Source organism: Bufo gargarizans, chromosome 2 (assembly GCF_014858855.1).
Source record: "Bufo gargarizans isolate SCDJY-AF-19 chromosome 2, ASM1485885v1, whole genome shotgun sequence".
Taxonomy (NCBI): domain Eukaryota; kingdom Metazoa; phylum Chordata; class Amphibia; order Anura; family Bufonidae; genus Bufo; species Bufo gargarizans.
The window spans coordinates 173,238,408-173,264,161 of NC_058081.1; the positions used below are offsets into that span (position 1 = coordinate 173,238,408).

Sequence of the window (25,754 nt, forward strand, 5' to 3'; positions counted from 1 at the left end):
TAGCCTTCAAAAGGAAGGTGCATTCCCAATCATAGGCCTGCGCAGAAGGCCCAGCGATCAGCACTTTTATGGCTGCATAGAATTAACTTATGTCGGCAGCAAATCACCCCATGAAGTAAGAGGATGTGCTGCCGACAGTAATGTAAACTAACAGCCGCCCGAATGGGCCGACTGCACGTGCCCGTGTAAAAGGACCCTTACTTGTAGCAGAGACCTCAGTCATCAAGACAGTATCCATCTGGCTGACAGCTATGAGGGATATTTACTAATCATGCGGTTTTTCGGATGTGGTTATAATTGCCCCTCAACCACAATGCCTGAATACACTCAATCATGGTGAATCTGTTGCAGAAATTTCAGCAACAGAGAATCAGAATTCATCTGACGGGGTTGTTCCTGCAGCATTCGCCTGGACTTCTACATGAGACTATAAGTGGACAGGGTGGATGCAGTGACACAGGGTCTGGTGGACATGTTCCCACATGACTGTCCCACAGATCTAAATGAGGTTTCCAGAGATACCGTACATGCACATGTTGCAGAAACACCTTGTTCAGCTCTATGAAACAAGTTTGCCCCAGTTTCACACACTTCAGATTTTTGCAGAAACTGTGAAATCTGAAACAGTATGAAAGGGACAGGGAATGGGAGCAGTGGAGAAATCTGCCTAGCCTAAAGAACACCATACATCACATCTGGCAAAGCCCACCCACTCAACAAACACTAATCTTGGGTCTACATGGGGCAACTGTCGGGCCGATTATCGGGAAAGAACATTAGTACAAACATGCGTTCCTGATAATCGGCTCCTGTAAAAAGTGCTGCAGATCATCCGATGAACAAGAAAAAGGCTCAGTCATTGGGTGAAATAAATCGTTTATATACAGACACATTTCAACAATGATTGTGTATGAAAATAAACAATGGCGCCCCCATACAGTGGAGGGGATTACTGCTTTTTTACTGACGAGCAGGCAATAATCAGGAAGGAACAGTTTCTTCCTAATTGCCTGCTCAGCCAGCACATGTAAATGTGCCTTAACAGAAACCGCAAAATAAAAGTAAAAGACCCAAATTATGCAGGTTAGACAAACTTCTTCTGCAGTCCAAAGATTGATGGTGTATTCACATGGTGTTCGCAGGTAAGCTGCAAGATCACACCTATCACTAGCTGATCAGTGGCCGTCTGACGCTTTGCACCCATCACGTTCAGGTCTGATGCCAGAAGCAGAAAGCTCCATCAGCTTTGCGCCACCAAGCGCCTCACTGCAGCAGCGCTCCTATGTCAGTGAAAGCAGCGCTGCAGTGATGAGCTCAGTTCACTATAAAGTTGACGGACTAGTCTGCTTTGAGCGCTGGACCTACTGCCAAACACCTGATCAGTGAGGCGGTCGGATTCTTGCCGATGAGCTAAAAAAGTGGACATCCCCTTTAAGCACAATAAAGATAAACATAACCAAGAAAAATACCATTAAAAAAGTAAAAAGAGATGGAGAGGACTCTTACCTTATAATGACACACTGGTTTTCCCTGTCAATGATCATGTTTCTGTACATGTTGTCAGCTAATGCATAGATATGTGGTGGATTTTCATACTGAGCCTAGAACACAGTAATCAAAAGATTGTTTATTACATGATAGGACCCGTAAAAAGGAACAAACATCTACTGTAGGATGAGACAGGAGAACAGCACCACATAGTATAAGGAAAACTTCTTAGTCCAAGATATTCAATCCAATATCCTCCATAAGACAAGGACATTGAGGCAGTCCTTAAAACAAACTATCCACGTATTCACCCTAGTGATGTTTCACCTTAAAGGGGTTCTCCAAGAATAAAAAAAATGAAAATACTTAATTATTTTATAATAAATATATTCTCAAGTACCTTTCATTACTTAGAATGGCTTGTTTTGTCTAGGGAGCAATCATTAGGAGGCCGTCGTCCTATGAGTGCACACTAAACTGGTCCTAATCACACAGGAGGACAAGTTACTTCACCACAACGAGCCATAGTGCTGCCTCATCCTCCTCTCTGCTCGTCAGGAATCATGATCCTGAAAACAGGTGAATCTCTGTGGGAATGGAGATGATGAGGAGACAAGAGAGTGAGGTGGGGATGTGGCTAATGAGTAGCAGCACTTGTTTACAGTCTCCATTACCACAACCCCACATTACCACAGTCTGTCCTGTCCGTCCTCTCTGTACTTCATGTCTCCTCATGAACTAAATTCCCCAGAGATTCAGCTAAAGTTCTTATCTGTAGTCAGGATCATAATCTCTGACAAGTAGAGAGGAGGATGAGGCAGCTCTTTACCTCAGTGTTGTAAAATAACTTGTCCTCATGTGTGGTCAGGACAGGTTTTGTGTGAACTAATAGGACAGGGGCCATTTTGTTTCCCCAGACAAAAACGAGCCATTATAAATCATGAAAGGTATATTGAAAACTACAATCACGACCATCTGATTGCGGTCTCACATTGCAGTTATATCTAGACCCATTGATGAGTATTGATTGACTGCGTTTTTTTTTTTACGATATATATCTATTGATGCTGCTTATTTGGTTTAAAAGTTGTATATTTTAATATTTATTTACCGTAGTTTTACGGCCATTTAGGTGTATTTTCCAATAAATGTGATATCTTGGTTTGATTCCATATTTGAGTGCCTGGTCCTATATTTATTATTGTTTTTGATTGTCTTTTGTGACAGTGGCCTTTTCAAACAGCTGGTTGGCGTGGCTGCCGGGAGTCGGTACCCCACCGGTCAGATACACAGTTCTAGCTATATCAATCAAATGGGAGTGCACAGAGCACAGGGGCATAGCATTAGCAGTGCTCCAAGTGCTGCGGCCTGCCCTTTGGGGCTCTAAATAGGTACGGTAATTTGCATGAACATAAAAATGTATATATCGCGGCAGCAGTTCACTCTTCAGAAAAAAAACAACATAATTTTACTCAGCATGATCAACCCTACCAGGCAATACACATGGTTTCATAGATGCTCTTTAAATATATTTTAAGAAATGTGTCATATATTCCAACATGAAATGAAAAGCTTTCAGATCAGCAGTGTGGCCACTTCCTGCGCACTTATGAAACACAGATGTCATAAGAAAGTGCACAAAATGATTTTTACTTTAGCAAAACATTCGTTCTTATACAACTTCTATAAAATTCTGTTTTAAGCAGAATATATGTTATGTTAACAAAAGTTACTTAATTACAAAGTGTACATAAAAAGATCCAGATGTCAAAAAAAACTGAATCCAGGTCACCATGCCCCTGGCGTCTACACCCTTTAAGTCTATGTTCAGCGCTAGTTCACAGTTTACATACAGGTATGATCTAAATTGAGAAATTTTGCAAATACATTGTATTACTTATCGTGTAATAACTATATTATTGTCCAGAGTTAGGCTACTTTCACACTAACGCTTTTTACAGATCCATCATGGATCTGCAAAAACGCTTCCGTTAAAATAATACAACCGCCTGCATCCGTTATGAACAGATCCGGTTGTATTATGTCTTCTATAGCCATGACAGATCCGTCTTGAACACCATTGAAAGTCAATGGTGGACAGATCAGTTTTCTATTGTGTCAGTGAAAACGGATCCGTCCCCATTGACTTACATTGTGTGCCAGGACGGATCCATTTGGCTCAGTTTCATCAGGCGGACACCAAAATGCTGCAGGCAGCGTTTTGCAAACTGATCCGTTTTGGACGCTTGCGAGAGCCCTGAACGGATCTCACAAACGGAAAGCCAAAACACTAGTGTGAAAGTAGCCTTACAATAACAATTTGACAGGCTTCCGCGCCAAAATCTTTCCATCCTGTCTTGCCGACTAAGGCGACTTTTACGCTAGCGTTTTTGCTGGATCTGGCAGGGTCCAGCAAAAACGCTTCCGTTACTGATAACACAACCATCTGCATCCGTCATGGACGGATCCGTTTGTATTATCTTTATAATCTGCGGTTTGCTCTCCGGTATGAGAACATAATGCAGTTTGGAGCACTCCGTTCTGTTCAGTTAAGTTTTTTCCCCATTGACAATGAATGGGGACAAAACGGAAGAGTTTTTTTTACGGTATTGAGATCCTATGACAGTTGTCAATACCGGAAAATATTAACGCTAGTATGAAAGTAGCCTTAGGGTATGTTCACATACAGAAGACATGCTGTGCATTTACAGTCTACATGTGTATTACAGATTTCAAAAAAACTCATCTATATGCTGCGCAGAAAAGGGCATGGAAACTGACACACACACGTCAGTTTTTTCTGCCCATGGATTTCACGCTTACAATACATAGAGTGAAATACACAGGAAAACCTGCAAGTGATTTTTTTCCGTCAGTGAACGCACCCTAAATGTCTGTCTGTGCAGAGCTTAATTACATGATTAGCACTGGCACTGTACTTTGACTTAGGAAAAGCTAAATGTCCTAGTATAGTATAGTTCTAAGTATCCTAGAGACCTAAGAGACAAGCTGTTAGGACTGTACAAGCTTACTGACTGTTTCCAAAGACAACCAGCAGAATTTTGAATGCAGTTCTTGGCTATTAGACTGCCAGGAACTCTGTCAATACACCCTGCAGTATCTGTTCTCATCAGTATCTAAGCGGGAGCCATGGAGATCGAGAGCAACACCATGGACAAGGTAGTTTAGACTTCTGTCCCTTTAAAGCCCACGTTACACACGTAGATCATAGTTTGAAAAATTGAGCAAAATTGATCAATTAATTTGTGTAAAAGCACTGATAATAGTTTACTTTGTAGTTCTTCAGATCGATGATGTAGACACCTAAGGCTACTTTCACACCAGCGTTTTTGCTGGATCCGGCAGGGTTCAGCAAAACGCTTCCGTTACTGATAATACAACTATCTGCATCTGTTATGTACGGATCCGGTTGTATTATCTTTAACATAGCCAAAACAGATTTGTCATGAACTCCACTAAAAGTAAATGGGGGACGGATCAGTTTTCTATTATGTCCGTCCCCATTGACTTACATTGCGGGTCATGCGGATACATCTTGCTCCGCATCCCATAATGGAAAGAAACAAGCAGCATGCTGCGAATAGAATGCATTTTGGAGCATTCCATTCCGTTCTGTTCAGTTACGTTTTGTCCTCGTTGACAATCAATAGACACACTTTTTCTCCGGTATTGAACCCCTATGATGGATCTCAATACCAGAAGACAGAAACACTAGAGTGAAAGTAGCCTAAATAATAGTTTGTCTGGTATTCCACAAGTGTGAACAGGTATCATTTACAGCACAGACGACTGGAAATGTGACTGTCTGCCTGACAAACGGTCTATTACACAATGGCACTCACACAATACTCTGCACAACAAAATGGGTGGTTGTTCGAAGGTTAATGACTTGAACAACAACTCTTGTCGTTAGATCGAATCAATTATCTACGTGTCTAAAGGGGTTTCCAAGACTTGACCTATTCCTCTGGATAGGTCATCAGTATTAATAGGTGGGGGTTCGACACCCAGGACCCCCATCAATCAGCTGCTCACAGTAGCGCCATGGCCTTCTCCAGCTTTTCCTAGGCAGAGTGGCGATATGTTCTACAGTCGCATGGTCTGGGCGCAGCTCAGCCCTATTCAAGTGAGTGAGGCTGAGCTGCGATATCAGGTACAGCTGCTATACAATGTACAGCACTGTGCTTGGTAAGTACAGAGAAGGCTGCAGCACTCACAGGAGTGCCGGTGCCTTCTCAAACAGCTGATCGTCAGGGGGCTCAAGTTTCGTAAACCCTTTTAAGTCTTTGTGAGGGGCCTAAGCTTGCCAACCCCTTTTTTACAAAGCTATCTAACTTTTTACTGTAGATTAAACCAAATGTCAATCTAAATCTGTAAATTTCAAGGTGAACATGCCATAAAGAGAATAAAGAGGAAGAGACAGACATCAGTAGATATAATAAACGTAGTTCACACACCTTCTGGGCCAAAGATAGACATCAGGAAAGCTTGTAAATGATACACAGGTATCTTGTAATAAAATTATCCTTTATAACTAGTTTTATTAAAACAGCGTTCTACAGGTCACCTCGAGGTGACAAACTTTCACTGCCCAGATTGCTAGTTATTGGCTACAAGATAATGGCCCAGACTAACCACCTGCACTATAGGATACTAATACATGTAATCATGATATAATAAAATACAAGTACTGTGGTTTCATATGACCCAGTCAGGATAAAAGAAGAAAACCTGATGGCCGCACTCACATCGGCAGAACTTACACAGATCTATTCTGAGGAGGGAGGAAGTGGCCAGCTGGATTTCATTGGACTCATTGTACAGACAGTTTGATTCATCTTTTTTTTTTTTTTTTTTTACTGCGACTTCTTGTTTTATCTTTTCACCGATTTCCTCTTTGTGCTAAGTGCTAAATACTAATAATTATGTTTGATCACTGCAATAAAGAGATCCGTCTTTGAAACACACAGTGAAGCACGGACTGTAATTCAGACTGAGGGTACGACCACACATTCAGGCTTCTTGATGCAGCTTATATAGCCAAAATCAGGTCTGCATAAATAAGGAGGGGAAGTATTAAAGGGATGCCGTCATCAGATTTCACCCCTCTAACCTAAACATATACTCCTGTCAAGACTAATAAGAAGAATCCTAAGCTGGCCTTATTAAACCTCACTGTGGCTCTATTTGCCCCAAAAACTAGTTTTTATAACCTGTCACTCACTTACTTAAGGTGCCCAAGGGGAGGTCTGTTAATACAGGGTGACCGGCCGCACCCATCGCCGTCCGGTGCCCAGCGCCGCCTTCCCTGTCTTCAGCGTCGCCTTTTACAGCTCAGCGCTGCCTCCGCAATCCTCCCCGTCCCTCTGCCAGATCCCGCGCCATCAGGCTGGCGCATGCGCACTTCGCTCAAGAAGCCGCTGCCAGGAGTCCGCACGGGCGCATCAGGCTGAGCCTAGTGCGCAGGTGCGGAATCTGGCAGAGGGACAGGGAGGATTGCGGAGGCGGCGCTGAAGACAGGGCTGGACACCGGACGGCGAGGGGTGCAGCCGGGCACCCTGTATTAACGGACCTCCCCTTGAGGCACCTTAAGTGATTGACAGGTTATAAAAAAACTGTTTTATGGGCAAATAGAGCCACAGTGAGGTTTAATAAGGCCAGCTTAGGATTATTCTTATTACTCCAGACATGAGCATATGTTTAGGTTAGAGGGGTAAAATCTGATGACAGAATCCCTTTAAAAGGAATCTGTCAATATAGGGCAGTCTCATTTATCATTTTCTATGCCTGTTTTAGGCATAGAAGATGGTTTAAGTCTACACCAGCAAGAGCTGCCGACACCTCTACACAAATTTGGTGCATCTACCTCCAGCTAAAACACCGGTCTTAAAGGGATTCTGTCACCTCGTTTTAGCCTATAGAGATGCGGACATGCACGGCTAGATCGCCGCTAGCATGTCCGCAATATACCTGTCCCATAGCGCTGTGTGCTTTTATGGTGTTTAAAAAAATGTAATAGATGTGTAAATGAGCCCGGTAAGGAGCCCAAGGGGCTGTACTAACCGTTCTGAAGCCCAGTCACGCCCCCCTGTGAAGGAGCCCAGCACTGCCTGTATCCAGGAATCTCCTCCTTGCTCACAAAGTTAGATCGCCGCAATCTTGCGATGCGCAAGCTCGCACATGCGCAGTTCCTTCCCTGAGGCTGATGCCAGCACAGGGAAGGAACACTATGGCGGTCATTGGGAGATTACAGCGATCTAACTGAGCAAGGAGGAGATTCGGAGGACGCAGGCAGTGCTGGGCTCCTTCAGAGGGGGAGTGGTTGGGCTCCAGAATGGTTAGTACAGCCCCTTGAGCTCCTTACCAGGCTCATTTACATAGCTATAAAATCATTTTTTAAACACAATAAAAGCACACAGCCCTATGGGACAGGTATATTGCAAACATGCTAGCAACGATCTAGCCATGCATGTCCACAGCTCTATAAGCTAAAACGAGGGGACAGAATCCCTTTAAGAAATGACCCCCTTTGTACCCAATTTGCATGTAGAACAACTTTCATTTTCTGGCGCCAGCAAATGCACAAGAGAATACTAAAAGGTATGTTAGGATCAATGCTGATAAGGGCGGATCAATAGTAGTTCAGGATGTGAAACAATATAATTCTGAATGCTTAAGACAACTGTCAAATATGGACACCTATAGAAAATTGACAGGAGACCCGACAAGTATTTTATAAAGAATTGGTAGATTTGTGTGAAGGAGGGATAAAAGGCGGTATTTTAAAACAAGAAGAATTTGATTTTATGATTAATACCCACGGATACCAGTTTTCTATACAATACCTAAAATACACAAGGACGTCCCATTGTATCAGGGATTGATTCTCTGACTTGTAACCTATCCCAGTATATAGATATACTGTTACAACCTAGGATTAAAAAAATGCCTTCTTATGTTATGTTATGTTACTAAGTCCTTGTATAGCGCTCTAGAGGAACTCAATCCGATCGAAGCGCTTGTCGACGGCTATATTGGTGGGCCCCTACGTCATCCTACACAAAAAGCCAGGTCTTAACCAACTTCCTAAATTCCAGGTAGTTTGATGTTGTTCTAATGTGTTCTGGGAGGGAGTTCCAGATCTTGGGGGCCAATACTGAGAAACGTCTGTCCCCCCTTGTCTTGAGGCGGGTTCTTGGCACCGACAGAAGGGAGGCTGAGGTGGATCTCAGTTCTCTAGAAGGATGGTGACGTGTTATCTTTTTTTGCAGGTAGATGGGACCTGTTTTGTAGAGAGCTTTGTGTGTTAAGCAGCACAGCTTAAACTGCACTCTCTCTTTCACTGGGAGCCAGTGGAGTTCCCTGCGTGCTTTTGTGACAGAATCTGTCCAGTCTAGTTTCTTGATGAGCCGGATGGCTCTGTTTTGACAGTGTTGCAGAGCTCCCAGATCTTTCTCTGGCAGCCCCGCATACATTGCATTACCATAGTCCAGGTAGGAGTTGACTAGAGCTCCCACCACGACCTGTCTGCATGTGTTGGGGAGAAACGGTAGGGCTTTTTTTTTTAGAAGGAATAGGGCGAAGTTTGCTTTCCATATTACTTCTTTAATCTGGGGACGGAGGCTCATTTCTTGATCCAAGATTATCCCCAGACTCTTTCCTTGTGTGGCGATGGCAACGTTTTCCCCAAAGATAGACGGGGCGGCAGCCTCAGGTGTTTTATGTAGTGCAATAAGCTCAGTCTTGGTCGGGTTGAGTTTGAGGTGGCTATGTGCTAGCCAGTTCCTGGCCTTATTTAATCCTTCTTGCGTGAGCTTGTAGTCATCAGCGGATTTCGATACTCTCAAAAGGATCTGTGTATCGTCCGCATAAGACTCATAGCTGATGTTATACTCCTTCAGAATAGCGAGCAGAGGTCGGACATATATGTTAAAGAGTAATGGCGAGAGGGGAGATCCCTGAGGGACTCCCCACTCCACCTTCTCGACTGGGGAAAAGAATGAGCCCAGTTTGACTCTCTGAGTTCTGTTTTTCAGAAAGGAGTCACACCAGGCAAGTCCGTGGCTATCTACTCCGATGTCAGCTTTTAATCTATTTAGGAGGATGGAATGACCTTCTTATACGAAGGATACTACGCAAATTATTAAATTAATAGAGAACATGGAATTTGAAGAGACCTGGTTGATGGGTACGTTGGATATACAATCCCTTTACACAGTGATTGATCATGCACAGGGTAAAGAAGCAGTGAGGGCCCAACTACAGGAAGAAGGGAGGTTGGCCCAGAAACAAATGGAATTTTTAATTTTTTATTTACAGACTCCGGGTACAGCCATAGGCACCAGTTTGGCCCCCCAGTTATGCTAATTTGTTCATGGCTAGTTGGGAGGGACAATGTATTGCCCCCCGACTGGGGACGGACCTGGTGCTCTGGCAAAGATACATTGATGATGTGTTTTTTATATGGAAATCTGGAAGGGAAAAGTTGGACAATTTTTTTTAAAAGAGATTAATTTAAATAGTTTTAACCTTAAATTTTCGGGAGCGATAAGCAATGAAAAATTTGAGTTTTTGGATTTAAACATTTATTCCATCCGGTTTGTGTTTAGTTGGACCATCATTTATTTTTCAACAGGACAATGACCCCAAACACACCTCCAGGCTGTGTAAGGGCTATTTGACCATGAAGGAGAGGGATGGGGTGCTGCGCCAGATGACCTGGCCTCCACAGTCACCGGATCTGAACCCAATCGAGATGGTTTGGGGTGAGCTGGACTGCAGAGTGAAGGCAAAAGGGCCAACAAGTGCTAAGCATCTCTGGGAACTCCTTCAAGACTGTTGGAAGACCATTTCAGGTGACTACCTCTTGAAGCTCATCAAGAGAATGCCAAGGGTGTGCAAAGAAGTAATCAAAGCAAAAAGGTGGCTACTTTGAAGAACCTAGAATATGACATTTTTAGTTTCACACTTTTTTGTTATGTATATAATTCCACATGTGTTAATTCATAGTTTTGATGCCTTCAGTGTGAATCTACAATTTTCATAGTCATGAAAATAAAGAAAACTTTGAATGAGAAGGTGTGTCCAAACTTTTGGTCTGTACTGATATATATATATATATATACATACACATACATATATACAATGGGCTTTTTGTATATCAAGTTGCAAAGATAAGTTTTTGCATGTTTTTTTTATATTTTTCTATGTTTTTATGATTAATGGTTATTTTTCTATGTTTTTATGATTAATGGTTATTAAAAATATATGTGTAGATTATAGGTGGGATGTATTGCAAATAGATAATGTATTGTATTGCGAGGATTTTATGGTACATTGTAGGAAACGGGAACAAATGAAATGATCAAATAGTAGCCCAAAAGGTGATCCATTCCAGGTTTTTGGAAATGCCTTATCCAGGTTTTTGGAATATCTTATCCACTATATAAGAAAGGAATCTTTGGGGGACTAGTAGCTACTGAGGAAGGGGTAATTTGATACCCTGAAATGCGTCTAGCTTGGACAGGACCCCACATTTTGGACCACTTGGGAAGCTGGAGGATTGTACCGGATTTTCGCAAAGAGAAATCGTCCGCTACACGAATGGTCTATTCGAAAAGCAACCTTTAAGACCCGATTCCATGGTGAAGGCCTGACTACACGTGCTAAACAGTTGCCAGTGTGCGAATTTAGGACGAATATTGCTCGTATACTACTGGTCTACATATCCATAGGAACACTATACAAAGAAACTTTGTCGACTCAGCAAGTGAGACGGTAAGACCGTTCGATGTTAATCCGGCTTTATTCAAACTTTCGTTGCCAACATTCCAGTGGGACGCCGCTGGTTCATGCAATTAGCGGGACACCGCTTCGCTCTGTTTGCCTATTGCTCATTGGGACATTAGAACTTTTAGATACCACTGCCAACTTATCGAATTGGGCGTAGTTTTAGGACATTGCTTTATCGCCACCAATTATTCAAGACTTTTCCCATACGAATAGTTATACAAAATATTTATACGATTTGCTACCATTGACGTTAATAAGTGTGAATCGATTATTCCATTTTTTATTCCTCGAATTTTAGATTATTGCATCCCATTTTTTTAAATGATATTTTTAGGATTACTGCATGTTTTGGATTTTGGGTATGTTTTTTAGCCAGTTGTGATATTATTTACCGCCGTTGTGTATATTGCCACCTACTATATCTATTGATATTACATGCAAATAAACTTCAAATGGTTCAGATATAACTGGGCACTCTCAGGATCTTTGTATACTATGTTTTAAACCATGTTTGAGTGCACAACTGCCCTGTGACATTACCTATAAAAGGTCAAATATTGCTGACAGATTCCCGTTAAGGGCAGATATTACTTCTCTTTTTTGAATCCACTCCAGGTTTTGGCTTCAAAAACTCCATCAAAAAGTCTGAATGTGCGGCCCGTATGCTCAGGGCTTTCATAATATAATCATTGACACGAAAAAAATGGAACCAAATGACACTTTCCATGTGTTAATGTAAAGCTGATATATGTAAGTAATTACGATATTAGAGCGATAGGATAAGTTTATTGGTGAAAGCTGCGCAATTTAAAGGAGTCTCTTGTACCCTGTGGGCCGCCTCCAGCCTGGTCACAAGATGGAACATGGTTGGGCATGGAGGCATATGGTTTCCTGTGGCACATTTGCTCACAGGTGTTACTGCTGGGCTTGTAGATTCTACATACTGGTGCAATGGTCGAGTAATTAGTATATATTAAAACTAGAGGTGGGACGACGAATCCGTCGAATCTTGCTGGATTCGAAGGATCCGTGGACTTTAATCCCAAGCTCATTTTCAAAATTCGAATCAGACAAATCCCGGGCATAGTCATCTGTATTAGGGGTGGGCGATATGGCCTAAAATCTATATTGCGATATAATTTTAAGCATGTGCGATATGCGATATATATTGCGATATATTGTTTTCTATATTTGGGGGGGGGGGGGTGTTTAAATTTTATTTATTAACTATTGGCCTCCTTAAGGGCTAGAACCCTTGTCATATTCACCCTAATAGAGCTCTATTAGGGTGAATAGGACTTTACACTCTCCCTGCTGCCCTGTGCATAGTGCACACAACAGCAGGGAGCTGACCATGGTGGCAGCCTCTGATCTGCCCCCCTTCCCCAGCCTCTGATCTTCTCCCCAGCCTCTGATCTGCCCCCCTTCCCCAGCCTCTGATCTGCCCCCCTTCCCCAGCCTCTGATCTTCTCCCCAGCCTCTGATCTGCCCCCCTTCCCCAGCCTCTGATCTGCCTCCCTTCCCCAACCTCTGATCTGCCCCCTCTGGTAACGCAAACCCCCCCTCCCTCGCCAGTATTAATCATTGGTGGCAGTGGCTACAGGGAGGAGGAGGGGAGGGACTGTGGCCACTGCACTACCAATGAATGTGCCGGCCATATCCCTCAGGGTCCCCCTCCTCCCCCCCATCATTGGTGGCAGTTTGCAGTTCCGATCGGAGCCCCAGCAGTGTAATACATTACACTGCTGGGGCTCCGATCGGAACTGCAAACTGCCACCAATGATGGGGGGGAGGAGGGGGACCCTGAGGGATATGGCCGGCACATTCATTGGTAGTGCAGTGGCCACAGTCCCTCCCCTCCTCCTCCTCGGTCCTCATTGGTGTTCAGCGGCAGCCGCGCACAGTGGGGAGGGAGGGACTCCCTCCTCCTTCCTCCTCCCTCCGCTGTGCCGGCCGGCTCAGAACATGGTGCGCGCGATCATATCGCGGTCCGGCGATATAGGCGATATGGCGAAAATCCATATCGTGGCCCAAATTCATATCGCATATCGCCTATATCGCCCACCCCTAATCTGTATCACTGTCCTCAGGACAGCGATACAGATGCCTTGCCTGTGCTGCAGCAGGAGAGGGAGATGAATGTATGCTGGGACTCGAACTCACGACCTTCTGTATCAGAGGTAAGGCACTTACCCACACAGCTATAAGAGCTGTATAGCTACTGACTGAAAAAATATGAGACTTCTACTGTAGACTGTTAGCTGTTCTAGCCAATGTACATCTATACACATGACAGCTGCCCTAACACACCCAGCTCTGCTTTATCTCAATATATATGACAGCTGCCCCAGCACACTCAGCGCTGCTATATCTATATATCTGTAAGTATTACTATACAGTAGATAGATATATAGAGATATAGCAGAGCCGAGTGTGCTGTGGCAGCTGTCATGTGTATAGATGTAGCAGAGATGGGTGTGCTGGGGCAGCTATCATATATAGCGATATAGTAGAGCTGGGTGTGTTGAGGCAGCTGTCATGTGTATGGATGTACACTGGCTATCAAAGCTATTACAGAGTCTACAGTAGAAGTCTCATTTTTTCAGGCAGTGGCTATGCAGCTCTTATAGCTGTGTGGTAAAGTGCCTTGCCTCTAATGCAGAAGGTCGTGGGTTTGAGTCCCAGCAGAAACTTTTCTGAAATACACAAGCACTGACTCCATATATGGAGATTCAGCGCGGGACACCGGCCGGAAGAGGCCTGCATCGCATCGCTGACAGAGATAAGTATAAGTGTTTTGTTTTTTAAATACGGGACTGTTACTGGCACATTGGCAGATGGCACTATGATACTGGCACAGGGGGGAGATGGCACTATGATACTGGCACATGGGGGGTTGGCACTATGATACTGGCACATGGTGGGTGGGTAGGAGATAGGCACTTGATACTGGCACATTAGGAGGGGGGAGGATGGCACTATGACACTGGCACATTAGGAGGGGGGAGATGGCACTATGACACTGGCACATTAGGAGGGGGAGATGGCACTATGACACTGGCACATTAGGAGGGGGAGATGGCACTATGACACTGGCACATTAGGAGGGGGGGGAAGATGGCACAGTGACACTGGCACATTGGAGGGGGGAGATGGCACTATGACACTGGCACATTGGAGGGGGGGCAGATGGCACTATGACACTGGCACATTGGAGGGGGGGCAGATGGCACTATGACACTGGCACATTGGAGGGGGGGCAGATGGCACTATGACACTGGCACATTGGAGGGGGGGCAGATGGCACTATGATACTGGCACATTGGGGAAGGGGGGAAGATGGCACTATGATACTAGCACATTGGGGGAGGGGGGGAAGATGGCACTGATACTGGCACATTGGGGGAGGGGAAGATGGCACTATGATACTGGCACATTGGGGGGGAGATGGCACTATGATACTGGCACATTGGGGGAGGGGGGAAGATGGCACTATGATACTGGCACATTGGGGGAGGGGGGAAGATGGCACTATGATACTGGCACATTGGGGGAGGGGGGAAGATGGCACTATGATACTGGCACTATGATACTGGCACATTGGGGGAGGGGGGAAGATGGCACTATGATACTGGCACATTGGGGGAGGGGAAGATGGCACTATGATACTGGCACATTGGGGGGGAGATGGCACTATGATACTGGCACATGGGGGGGAAGGAGATGGCACTGATACTGGCACATGGGGGGGAAGGAGAGAGGCACTTGATACTGGCACATTGGGGGGTGGCACTATAATACTGGCACATGGGGGGGGAGGAGTGTTTTTTCTTTTTTACATCGTTCAAACAATTATGTACAGGATTCGTAGGATTCGAGATTCTAAAGATTCAAGAACCTTTTCGGATTCGGATTCTAAATAAATTTGATTCGTCCCACCTCCAATTAAAACACAATAAAGCATTCAAAGTGTTTGAAAGATGGATGAGGCTCCCTCTGTCAGCTCATCAGACCTTCACAACATGATGTGGCTGAGGCTTTACCATGGTAGCACTGCTTTACACTGCTAGACAATAGCAGACGACTGTTGGGAAGAAAGTTCCTTCCTAAAAATTGCCTGCTCTTCGGTGAAGACCTCTTTATTTACATGTAGCGATCTCCTCCACAGTCTGGCGAGAAGTGATCACTAATGCCATCGCTCATCACTGTTTGCCGGCAGCAGAGCACGTTTAGACGGCACAATATGCAATCTGCTCCTGACAAACGATGATTTTGGTGTCTCCTCAAGGGATCTTATTAACCAATGGATGAGTGTTTAACTCATTCACTGGGTAATCGGTGGCACCTTTACGCCAGCGGTTAATTGCCAACAAGAATTCCTACGAGCGTTTTTGGGCAACCCCCCCCCCCCCCAAAATATCCAAATCTTTCATGATCCCCAGGAGCACCATCAAATCTATCATAACCAAACGGAATGAACATGGCACAACGGCAAACCTGCCAAGAGATGGCCGCCCACCAAAACTCACGGACCGGGCAAGGAGGGCATTAATCAGAGAGGCAGCACAGAGACATAAGGTAACCCTGGAGTATCTGTACATAGGACGACAAACCGTATGCTCCAAAGAGTTGGGCTTTATGGCAGAGTGGCCAGAAGAAAGCCATTACTTTCAGCAAAAAACAATAAGGCACATTGTAAGTTTGTGAAAAGGCATGTGGGAGACTCCCAAAATGTATGGAGGAAGGTGTTCTGATCTGACGAGACTAAAATTGAACTTTTCAGCCAAAGAAAACGCTATGTCTGGCACAAACCCAACACGTCACATCACCCAAAGAACACCATCCCCACAGTGAAGCATGGTGGTGGCAGCATCATGCTGGGGGGGATGTTTTTCAGCAGCCAGGACTGGGAAACCGGTTAGAGGCTAGGACGGAGGTTCATCTTCCAGCAGGACAATGACCCCAAACACACTGTTAAAGCAACACTTGAGTGGTTTAAGGGGAAACATGTAAATGTGTTGGAATGGCCTAGTCAAAGCCCAGATCTCAATCCAATAGAAAATCTATGGTCAGACTTAAAGATTACTGTTCACAAGCGCAAACATCCAACTTGAAGGAGCTGGAGCAGTTTTGTAAGGAAGAATGGGCACAAATCCCAGTGGTAAGATGTGGCAAGCTGATGGAGACTTATCCAAAGCGACTTGGAGCTGTGATTGCTGCAAAAGGTGGCTCTACTAAGTATTGACTTTAGGGGGGTGAATAGTTATGCACATTGAATTTTTCTGTTATTTTGTCCTATTTGTTGTTTGCTTCACAATAAAAAAAAATAAAAAAAAAAAACATCTTCAAAGTTGTGGGCATGTTCTGTAAATTAAATTATGCAAATCCTCAAACAATCCATGTTAATTCCAGGTTGTGGTGAATATATATTTCATCTTATGGGTGATTAAACAGATTTTTCCTGAAGACACGCTTGGAGTGCAGTCCAATTTTTCTATATATATATATATATATATATATATATATATATATATATATATATATATATATATATATATATAATTTCCACTGGAAAAAATAAAAGTCCTGCAAAACTCAGGTCCTCATACCATATATACCGTAGTTGAGGGGGGGATGATACTTCTAGCCCTCCTAGAAATTACACATTTTTTAAAAATATTCCCAAGGGTCCCTTCAATCATGGTTAATTTTGCTGCAGAAATTTCTGCGGCTAAAAATCAGTTCCATTCGGACAAATGGGGTAGTTCCAGGGGTAGGGCAAAGGAACTGATTTTCAGCAACAATATCAGCCGCGTGATGAGGCACCTAAATACCGAAAACATTGGGTCATTTCTTTAATTAGTCTCGCTTTTTTGTCAAATATTGTCTTGAACAGGTATATGAGCTACGGCCTCTCTCCACCCCATCACTGATTTGTTCCTATAGCAATCAGTAGCAGTGGCCATGAAGTTCTAAACTAAAATGTATACTATATGAAACTGTTACACATAACCTGTGCGCATAAGTTTGACTTTCCCATACTAATATTATACTGTATGTGTTCTTGCATCTTCTTGGTCTTTACAGGCGAAGAATGATTGCAATTGGAGGAGACCCTCAAAATGTACTATACAGTGTGTTGGCGTTTAGGAACCTTATATTAAAGAATGGGAAATGGGCAATCTAATCAGTGCAATACTTACAGCTCCTTGGTACATTTCAATCTCCTTTTCTCCAAAGTAAGGCATTTGTTTAAATGGATTTACAGAGATCAAGACTGGTCCAATGTATGTCTGTGAGCAGTTAAGGCCAAGAAGTTATTGGTGCCAAATGTTCAAAAATGCAACAGGCTAATCTACAATCGATCAAGAATAGCAAAAACAAAATATAAATATACTCTACTGCATTAGTCCTGAATTACTGCTAGTATTATAGCCAGACCTTCATTCACGACTGTACTGGTAGCTACTGGAACCAGTCAACAAGCTTATCAGCGGATACATGCTTAACAGGTTATACCATGCACTCAACCTATTTGTGGATCATGGCTCTCAAATTTGGTGCATTTCCAAGCAGTCCTTCTGCAAGTTAATCAAATCTACTCAAACTATGAGTTGGCATGGTTGTCGGGTTGCGGCTGGCCCCGCACACTTTCATGCCAATACACACCTACTTAGGCTACTTTCACACTTGCGCTTGATCGGATCCGTTCTGAACGGATCCGATCATATTAATGCAGACGGAGGCTCCGTTCAGTACGGATCCGTCTGCATTAATAACTTAGAAAAATTTCTAAGTGCGAAAGTAGCCTGAGCGGATCCGTTCAGACTTTCAATGTAAAGTCAATGGGGGACGGATCCGCTTGAAGATTGAGCCATATGGTGTCATCTTCAAGCGGATCCGTTCCCATTGACTTACATTGTAAGTTTGGACGGATCCGCACGCCTCGGCGGACAGCTGAACGCTGCAAGCAGCGTTCAGCTGTCCGCCTGGCCGTGCGGAGGCGAGCGGAGCGGAGGCTGAACGCCGCCAGACTGATGCAGTCTGAGCGGATCCGCATCCATTTAGACTGCATCAGGGCTGGACGGAAGCGTTCTGCTCCGCTCGTGAGCTCCTTCAAACGGAGCTCACGAGCAGACAGCAGAACGCTCGTGTGAAAGTAGCCTTAGCTTGACACTTTGGAAAATTTGGCATGCACCATAATGTGTGACTTTTATGCCATAAAAGTGTTGTAAATCCATTGATAATCTGCTCTAACGTGCTACTCCCTAAGGAAGCCTCTTATAATACTATGTATCTAGCAAAGAATAAGGCTACTTTCACACCATCTTTTTTGCTGGATCCGTCAGGGTTCAGCAAAAACGCTTCCGTTACTGATAATACAACCATCTGCATCCGTTATGAACGGATCCGGTTTTATCATCTTTAACATTGCCTAGACGGATCAGTCATGAACTCCATTGAAAGTCAATGGAGGACGGATCAGTTTTCTATTGTGCCAGATTGTGTCATAGAAAACTGATCCGTCCCCATTGACTTGCATTGGGGGTCATGCTATCTTTCTCCGCATTCCAGGATGGAAAGCAAACTACATGTTGCGGTTTGCTTTCCGGTATGGGAACGCAACTAAAAACTGGAACTAATGCATTTTGGAGCATTCCGTTCTGTTCAGTTTTGTCCCCATTAATAATGAAATGGGGACAAAACTGAAGCCTTTTTTCCCCCCAGTATTGAGTCCCTATGACGGATCTCAATACCGGAAAACTAAAACGCTAGTGTGAAAGTATCCTAAGTGAGGGACAAACAGGAAGTTTGAATTAGTAGAGACTAGGCCTTGGATAAAATGTAAAAAGAAGAAGTACAACAAAGAGGATCAATAAATGTCAAACTAAAAGGAATACATTATACAGAAAATATATGCTGCGACAAAAAAAGGGAACACATTCTATAAAAGGTGATTACATAGTAAAGTCTACCACCATAGGGCAGTAAATCATACAATGTTTGTGTGAGTGACCTGAAATATTCCACATATAAAATCTGTAGACTGTATGTAATGTCATGGAAACAGTCAGCTGTGAAATATACAGTAAACTCAGCATACATGCACTTTTACTAGAACAGTTTGGAGATAAACAATTGCGCCGTTTGATCGCGTGTCGAATAATCCCAACTTAGAGCAGCACAGTTTAACACTCATTCATGACTGATCACACAATCAGTTCATTCAGGGTCTACTGGAGGCTATGCCAATCCTTTGTGAGTTCAAATACTCCACTAACATCATTGGAATGTCCCGGTTTCCCAGCACAAAGCACTTGTTCACTTAATAAATTGATTTAAATACACACGCGCGTCTTTACTTACTTGTACTCTTGACTTGAGACATCCACAGATGAGTGGCGTGCGTTGAACAGCGCTGAAAATAAACTCAGGACTTTTGCGATACTCACCACTCCAGAGAAAGTAACAACAACTCTCCCAAAGCCAGTCATTTCATGCCACTCATCAAACTAAGGCCCAATTCACACAACACAGAAGGGCTTCAGGGTCTCTCCGTGTGCTTCAGAGTCCGAGCCTCTGCGCCATACAAAGATAGAACATGTCCTATCTTTCACCGCATCCTGCGGATCACAGACCCATTGAAGTCAGTGGATCTGCAGTGCACACAGTCAGTGCCAGCGTTTTGCAGACCTGCGGTTTGCAGTCCGCAACATGGGCATGGCAGTTCCACATTCATGTGAATAGGGCCTAAGAGGAGAGATATGGAACGACACATCTGTGTATACATAAATGGTATATAAATGCATAGAGCGGTTGTTCATTTCAGTCAAACTGGAAACTTTGCTACAATATTTAAAGAGGTTTTCCAAGATTAGAATATTGATGACCTATCAGCTATTTGAAGAGGCTGCAGCTCTCCAGTGAGCACTGTGGCCTGCTCTCAGATACTAAGAACAGCGCCGTACATTGTATAGTGGCTGAGCTGGGCATTGCAGTTCAGGCCATCCACTTAAATGGAATGAAGCTGCACATAAGCCATGTGCCCTATGAACATGACAATTGACCTAGAAAGAGGATGCAGCGCTCACAGGAGCGTCGTGGCCTCTTCAAACAGCTAACAGTCGGAGGTGCCAAGAGTTGAACTCAACGATGTGATATTGATGAGGATAAGTAATCAATATTCTAAAAATCTTCTCAACGAAAAGCCCCTTTACATAGCACACAGCAGTCCATAAAGGACCTTAGGCTGTCCTCTAATGTCAAACCACAGGGGGCTGCCAGTCCAAAAGGACCAATGTGTGCTATAATGACATAGGAGCAGGGAATGCATCACTGCATAACTAGACACTGGGAGGGGACCCAACCCGTATACATAATGTATACTGAAAAGCTGACATGGTAATAGAGAGGGTTATCAAAATAAGTGCAAAGGGAAGAAAAGAGCCAATTGTCCCAACCAAATGGATCACTGCTTTAATTTCCCAGAACACCTCGGAAAAGTGAGAGGTGAAATCTCCACCGAGCTATTCTTTTCAACCCAAAAGACAAAGTAAATGGAAACTGATGTGACTTTGATGCCGTCCTCGGAAGTAAGGAGAGAGAAAGAGCATATGCGTCTGTCCTCTCATTCTTGGGATCAGCGGGGTCTCAGCACTCATACCTCCACCGATCACAACTTTTGATATGTCATGAAAGTTTTGTGAAACGTTAGTGATGCTTTAAATCAGGGATGGGCAAACTAGGCCCTTCAGCTGTTTTAAAACTACAAATCCCATCATTCCCAGTCTGCCTACAGCTATCTGCCTACAGGAGGGCATGATGGAATTTGTAGTTTTAAAACAGCTGAAGGGCCGAGTTTGCCCATCCCTGCTTTAAATGGTACATTTTACTAATGATATATACAATAGAAATTAATATTAAAGGGAACCCGTCATCAACTTTATGTTGCCTATACTAACGGCAGAATAAAGTAGAGACAGGCGAGTTGATGTCAGCGGTCTGTCATTTAAAAGTTACAATTGCAGACTGGGCCTGGAAAAGAGTCCCGGACACCTGAGAAGAGTCCTGGTTATTCATGACTTCCTGCTCTCCTGCCCTCCTGCTGATGACGGACAGTCTTTACCTAGTGTTCTCCCTTTCTCTCTAGGAGAGAACTGCCAATCATCAGCAGATGGGCGAGAGAGCAGGAGATTATGTATAACCAGGACTCTTCTCAAGGCCTGTGTTGCAATGATTATGATGCCGGTTCTCAGCAACCACTTTTAACTCATGAGTGACACACCGCTGAAATCAGCATTTCTATCACTATTTTATGCTGCCCTCAGTGAGTTCAGCATAAAGTTGATGACCGGTTCCCTTTAAGTACTCAGTAAATATATTTTGATCAAAATCATTTCTACCTATCCACAACAGCAAGGTGATCTCTTTTAGATGGGACCCTACTCTATAATGACTCCTTTCCTTGTGCCAACAAGCCTCCAAATAATTCAGGGAAAGTGGGCTCCAGCTATATACTGCACCAATTAAAAACAGCCTTGTGCATATGCAGGTATGGCTGCCTGCATTTTGGTCTTGCCTTCCTAATCACCCATCTTCCCAACCGTTTTTTTTTTTATTACAGGAGTATACAGCTTGAGTATACTTTGAATTCATTTGAGACCTATTGGCCCCAGGAGTAGAGTCATTATAGAGTAGGGTGCCATTGCCATGGTAGATGGGCACAAATAATTTTGATGAAAATATATTTGCCAAGTACCTTATATTCATGTACTGTATATAGTGAATATAGCATTAGTAACATTTACCATTTAATTACTGCAAATTGAGAGAGCTAGAACTGGACACGTTTAGAACAGCACAAACTTTCAACACGTTTTTCTGAAGTTGCTTGTAAAGGGGATGAGGCATTGCGGGAAGGGTGGAGCTTTGTGAGAAAGGGGGTGGGGCCTTACCAGACAGTTTGAACAAAAAATTTGCCAAAGTTCTGGTGTAAAATTCTGTCTAAAAGTAGGCGAACCAATAGCTGATGGAGTGTCTAGCCCTGCTCCAAATTCATGCATGTCTAGTCAACCTTTCAAAGTTTACACCATCTATAGGTTTGGAAAATTCACTGCACGTGGTTGAAATTTCTGAACTATATTTACAGCCATTACACACAGGATAAACGTTGATTCTAGGTTATTTCAATGGAATTTTTAGAGAGTACATTTGATGAGTAGAGCCAAGCATATCACATCTTCTATCCGGCAATTTGTTGAGGTTCTGAAGATAGGATATCTCACGCTGCAATCAAAATGACATAATTGTACTTCATTGATCCAGTATAAATATTGTGAAAAACAAAGGATACAAAGATGAAATCATCCATATAGCGCTTCTTCAGGTTTTCCACTATAGAATCTTCAGAAATTTTGGACAACAGGACCATATCATCCACCCCACTGTGCTTAACATTGTGGCTTTGCCAGTGATATCTGTAATGTCCTTTGCTGCCCTGCAAATGGAAGAAGAAAAACAAATCATGAGAACATAACATTACAGTCTGCGGCTCAAATCACGGCAGCTTTATTGAGCCAAACACAGGAGTGCATACAAAATATATAAGTATCAGTTTTCCTACTTTTACTTCCTTTTGGATTCTAACAGTGGTCCAGATTTGCTACAAGTCTGACAAGTTATGTAGAAAGTGAGTCTTTAACAGGGCTGTCTCATCTCAGACTTTGATGGTGTTTTTCTAGGATATGCCATCAAAATGAGATAGGTGCGGGTCCCACCTCTGGGAAGTGAAGGGCAGCACACCGCACAAGCACAGCCGCCCTCTATTCACCACTATAGGAGTTCTGGGAGTAGCTGAACTCACTATTTCCAGTAGTCCCAAAAATGTGACTGGAGAGATGGCTGTGCACACACAGTGCATTCTCCATTCACCACTATGGGACTTCTGAAAATAGCCGAGCGCACTCGCTCAGCTTTTCTCCGAATTCTCATAGCAGTGAATGGAAAGCACCTGTGCGGTATGCTCTGCTTCACTTCAGGGGACCCCTTCTGGAGATAGGCGCGGGTCCAAGAGGTGGCGATATGCCATCAAAATCTGAGATGGGACAACCCCTTTAAATCTGCCAGAATTATCACAGTGGCTCAGGTTGTATAATATATCTGGCACATTTATAGACTGCCTGGCATAAAATTTTACTACAACTTTAAGTTGTACTACTTTCTTTCACATTTTTAGGACAGAACTTTTGGCGCAAAAAGGCACATTTTAGGTCACACCACGTGCAACACATTGAATCAATAGTGAATCTGGCACAGCATGTTCTTACACTAGGGCTGTAACTCCAACATCACTGGAACAGCCTAGCAGATGTCGGAGGGTGGAAAAATGACTGGTCTGGGAAGCCCATGGTGTGACTTCTATCTGCCTAGTTCAGATCACTTCATTTTGGTTAAAAAAGTTTATATATCCTCAAAGTATAAAAAAAATTGGTGCCAACCGACAACTCCAAAATGGCTAATTAGTAAAGAATTACTTTGTGGGATCCTACTGCAAATAAAATTGAAAACTATAAGGTACGTGCAGCTCATGACAATCAGACATCAACCTTCATAACTTTCAGCTTTAAAATAACTAATGAGTTAAACTGGTGAAGTGGGTGATAACTGGATATAAAATGATTGTCAAAAGGTGTAAATAACTTCTTTGAGGATCCATTCATACTTTCTATTTTAATGATGAATTCAGATGCCACTTTTACCTATACTTCTTTACAGAGAAAATATCATTTGTGTAACTGAATATACAGAACATTAAAAATAACACATACAACAACATAACGGCACTATACCAAAGAAATACTGGAATAACATGCACATGGTCATATAATGATGAACAATTTTGTGACTATTTGAATTGCTACAATACATCTAACAAAAAACTAATATACGATATATACACACACAGTACATTTTATTTTACCTTTGTTTTTTGCAATTAAGTGAATGAGGTATTGTTTTTTTTTTTGTTAAAATGAAACATCTCGGTGGCATTATTACAGGTGGGCACCACTGTGTACGGAGGGCATTGTAGGGATTGGGATCTTTATATTAAAAACAAAAAAACAAACATTAAACTCATCAGTTTTTCATGCCCATTTTTTAGGGCCATGAAAAACTGATTAAAAATGGACATTAAAAACTGACAGAAAATAGATGCACTAATGGCCATGAAAAACTGTCTGTTTTTAACAGACTTTTTTTCACAGTCGTGTCCATGTAGCCTAACACCTGGTGAGCTGTAAGGACATACCTGCATATCCCACATGACACAACCTAACATTTGCTCAAACAGTAGAGCAAGTCTTCACTTTTAATTCCACACTATAACGAGGAGCTTTAACCTAGGTGTTTCTGCACACAGTCTGACACTGGCAACACTGACTGGATAATGTCTGTGCAGGGACACCCCCCCCCCCCCAACTGGTGACACCCATCTGGACCTTCATTGCAAACAGCTAGTAATTCATTCATAATTTCTAGCAGGAATAATAAAAGGAAAAGCACATCAAAAATTCTGAACAATAGATACTCCAGAAGTGATGGGGAAAGTGGGGTGCAAGCAGACATGTCAGGGGAGGTTAAAATGTTATTAATAGTGGAATTGCACTTCATCTTTTAAGCTGTTCAAAACAAAAAGGTGACAATTATGGATTTGATCATTTTTATTCATCTGTTTCATTAAAATAATTCTGTCCTGAACAATGACAAGTCATGATCAAGTAAACCAGTGACTTGGCTTTCCAGGTATTAGTAATACAACTGGGAACTAAATAATGATGGGTGATAATTGACTGGAAAGTTGCAAAGCCAATTACACTGCTGCAGAGAAAAATCTCATATGCTTTAGAGCGGTATTTAATGAGGTAGGAGCTTTTCATTAAAAGACAGAGAATCAATGTTTGATCAGTGGGGACACCCTACGAGGTTTAGCTAGACATATGGATGACCCTCTAGACCAGGTTTTACAACAGCTGGAGGGCCGCAGTTGGAGGATGCCTGCTCTAGACCAGTGAAGGACAACCTCCGGCACGCCAGCTGTGGTGAAAGTACAACTCCCAGCAGGCTCCATTCATTTCTGTGGAGTTCTAAGAACAGCCAAGCAAGTGTGTATCTTGGGAGTTGTAGTTTTACTACAGCTGGATGTTAGCCATCACAGCTCTAGACAAAGACGAATGCCTCATTCACATGTCAGTATTCGGTCAGTGATTTTGAACCACAGAACAGGTGCAGATCTTTCCCTTATACCTTATGTCTGTGAAGGCTCCAATCTTGGATTTTGCTCATAATCACTGATGGAAATCACTGACGTGGGAACAAGGCTTAATGGGGCACCTTTCTTCTGATGATCAGCAGGAATTTTGGGGTCAGAATCTCCACTGGCCTATCCTTAAGGG

General features: G+C 43.2%; 1 protein-coding gene across 1 annotated transcript in view; it reads right to left on the reverse strand.

The window, feature by feature from the left end:
- The window catches only part of MYO1E (myosin IE), a 187,157-nt gene that overhangs the window by 90,727 nt on the left and 70,676 nt on the right, over positions 1-25,754 (reverse strand). The window contains exons 2-4 of the mRNA XM_044279713.1: positions 22,655-22,798; positions 17,505-17,594; positions 1,507-1,601 (exon numbers count right to left, since the gene is read on the reverse strand). Of these exons, the coding sequence (XP_044135648.1) occupies positions 1,507-1,601; positions 17,505-17,594; positions 22,655-22,798 (329 nt within the window). The remainder of the gene's footprint in view (positions 1-1,506; positions 1,602-17,504; positions 17,595-22,654; positions 22,799-25,754) is intronic.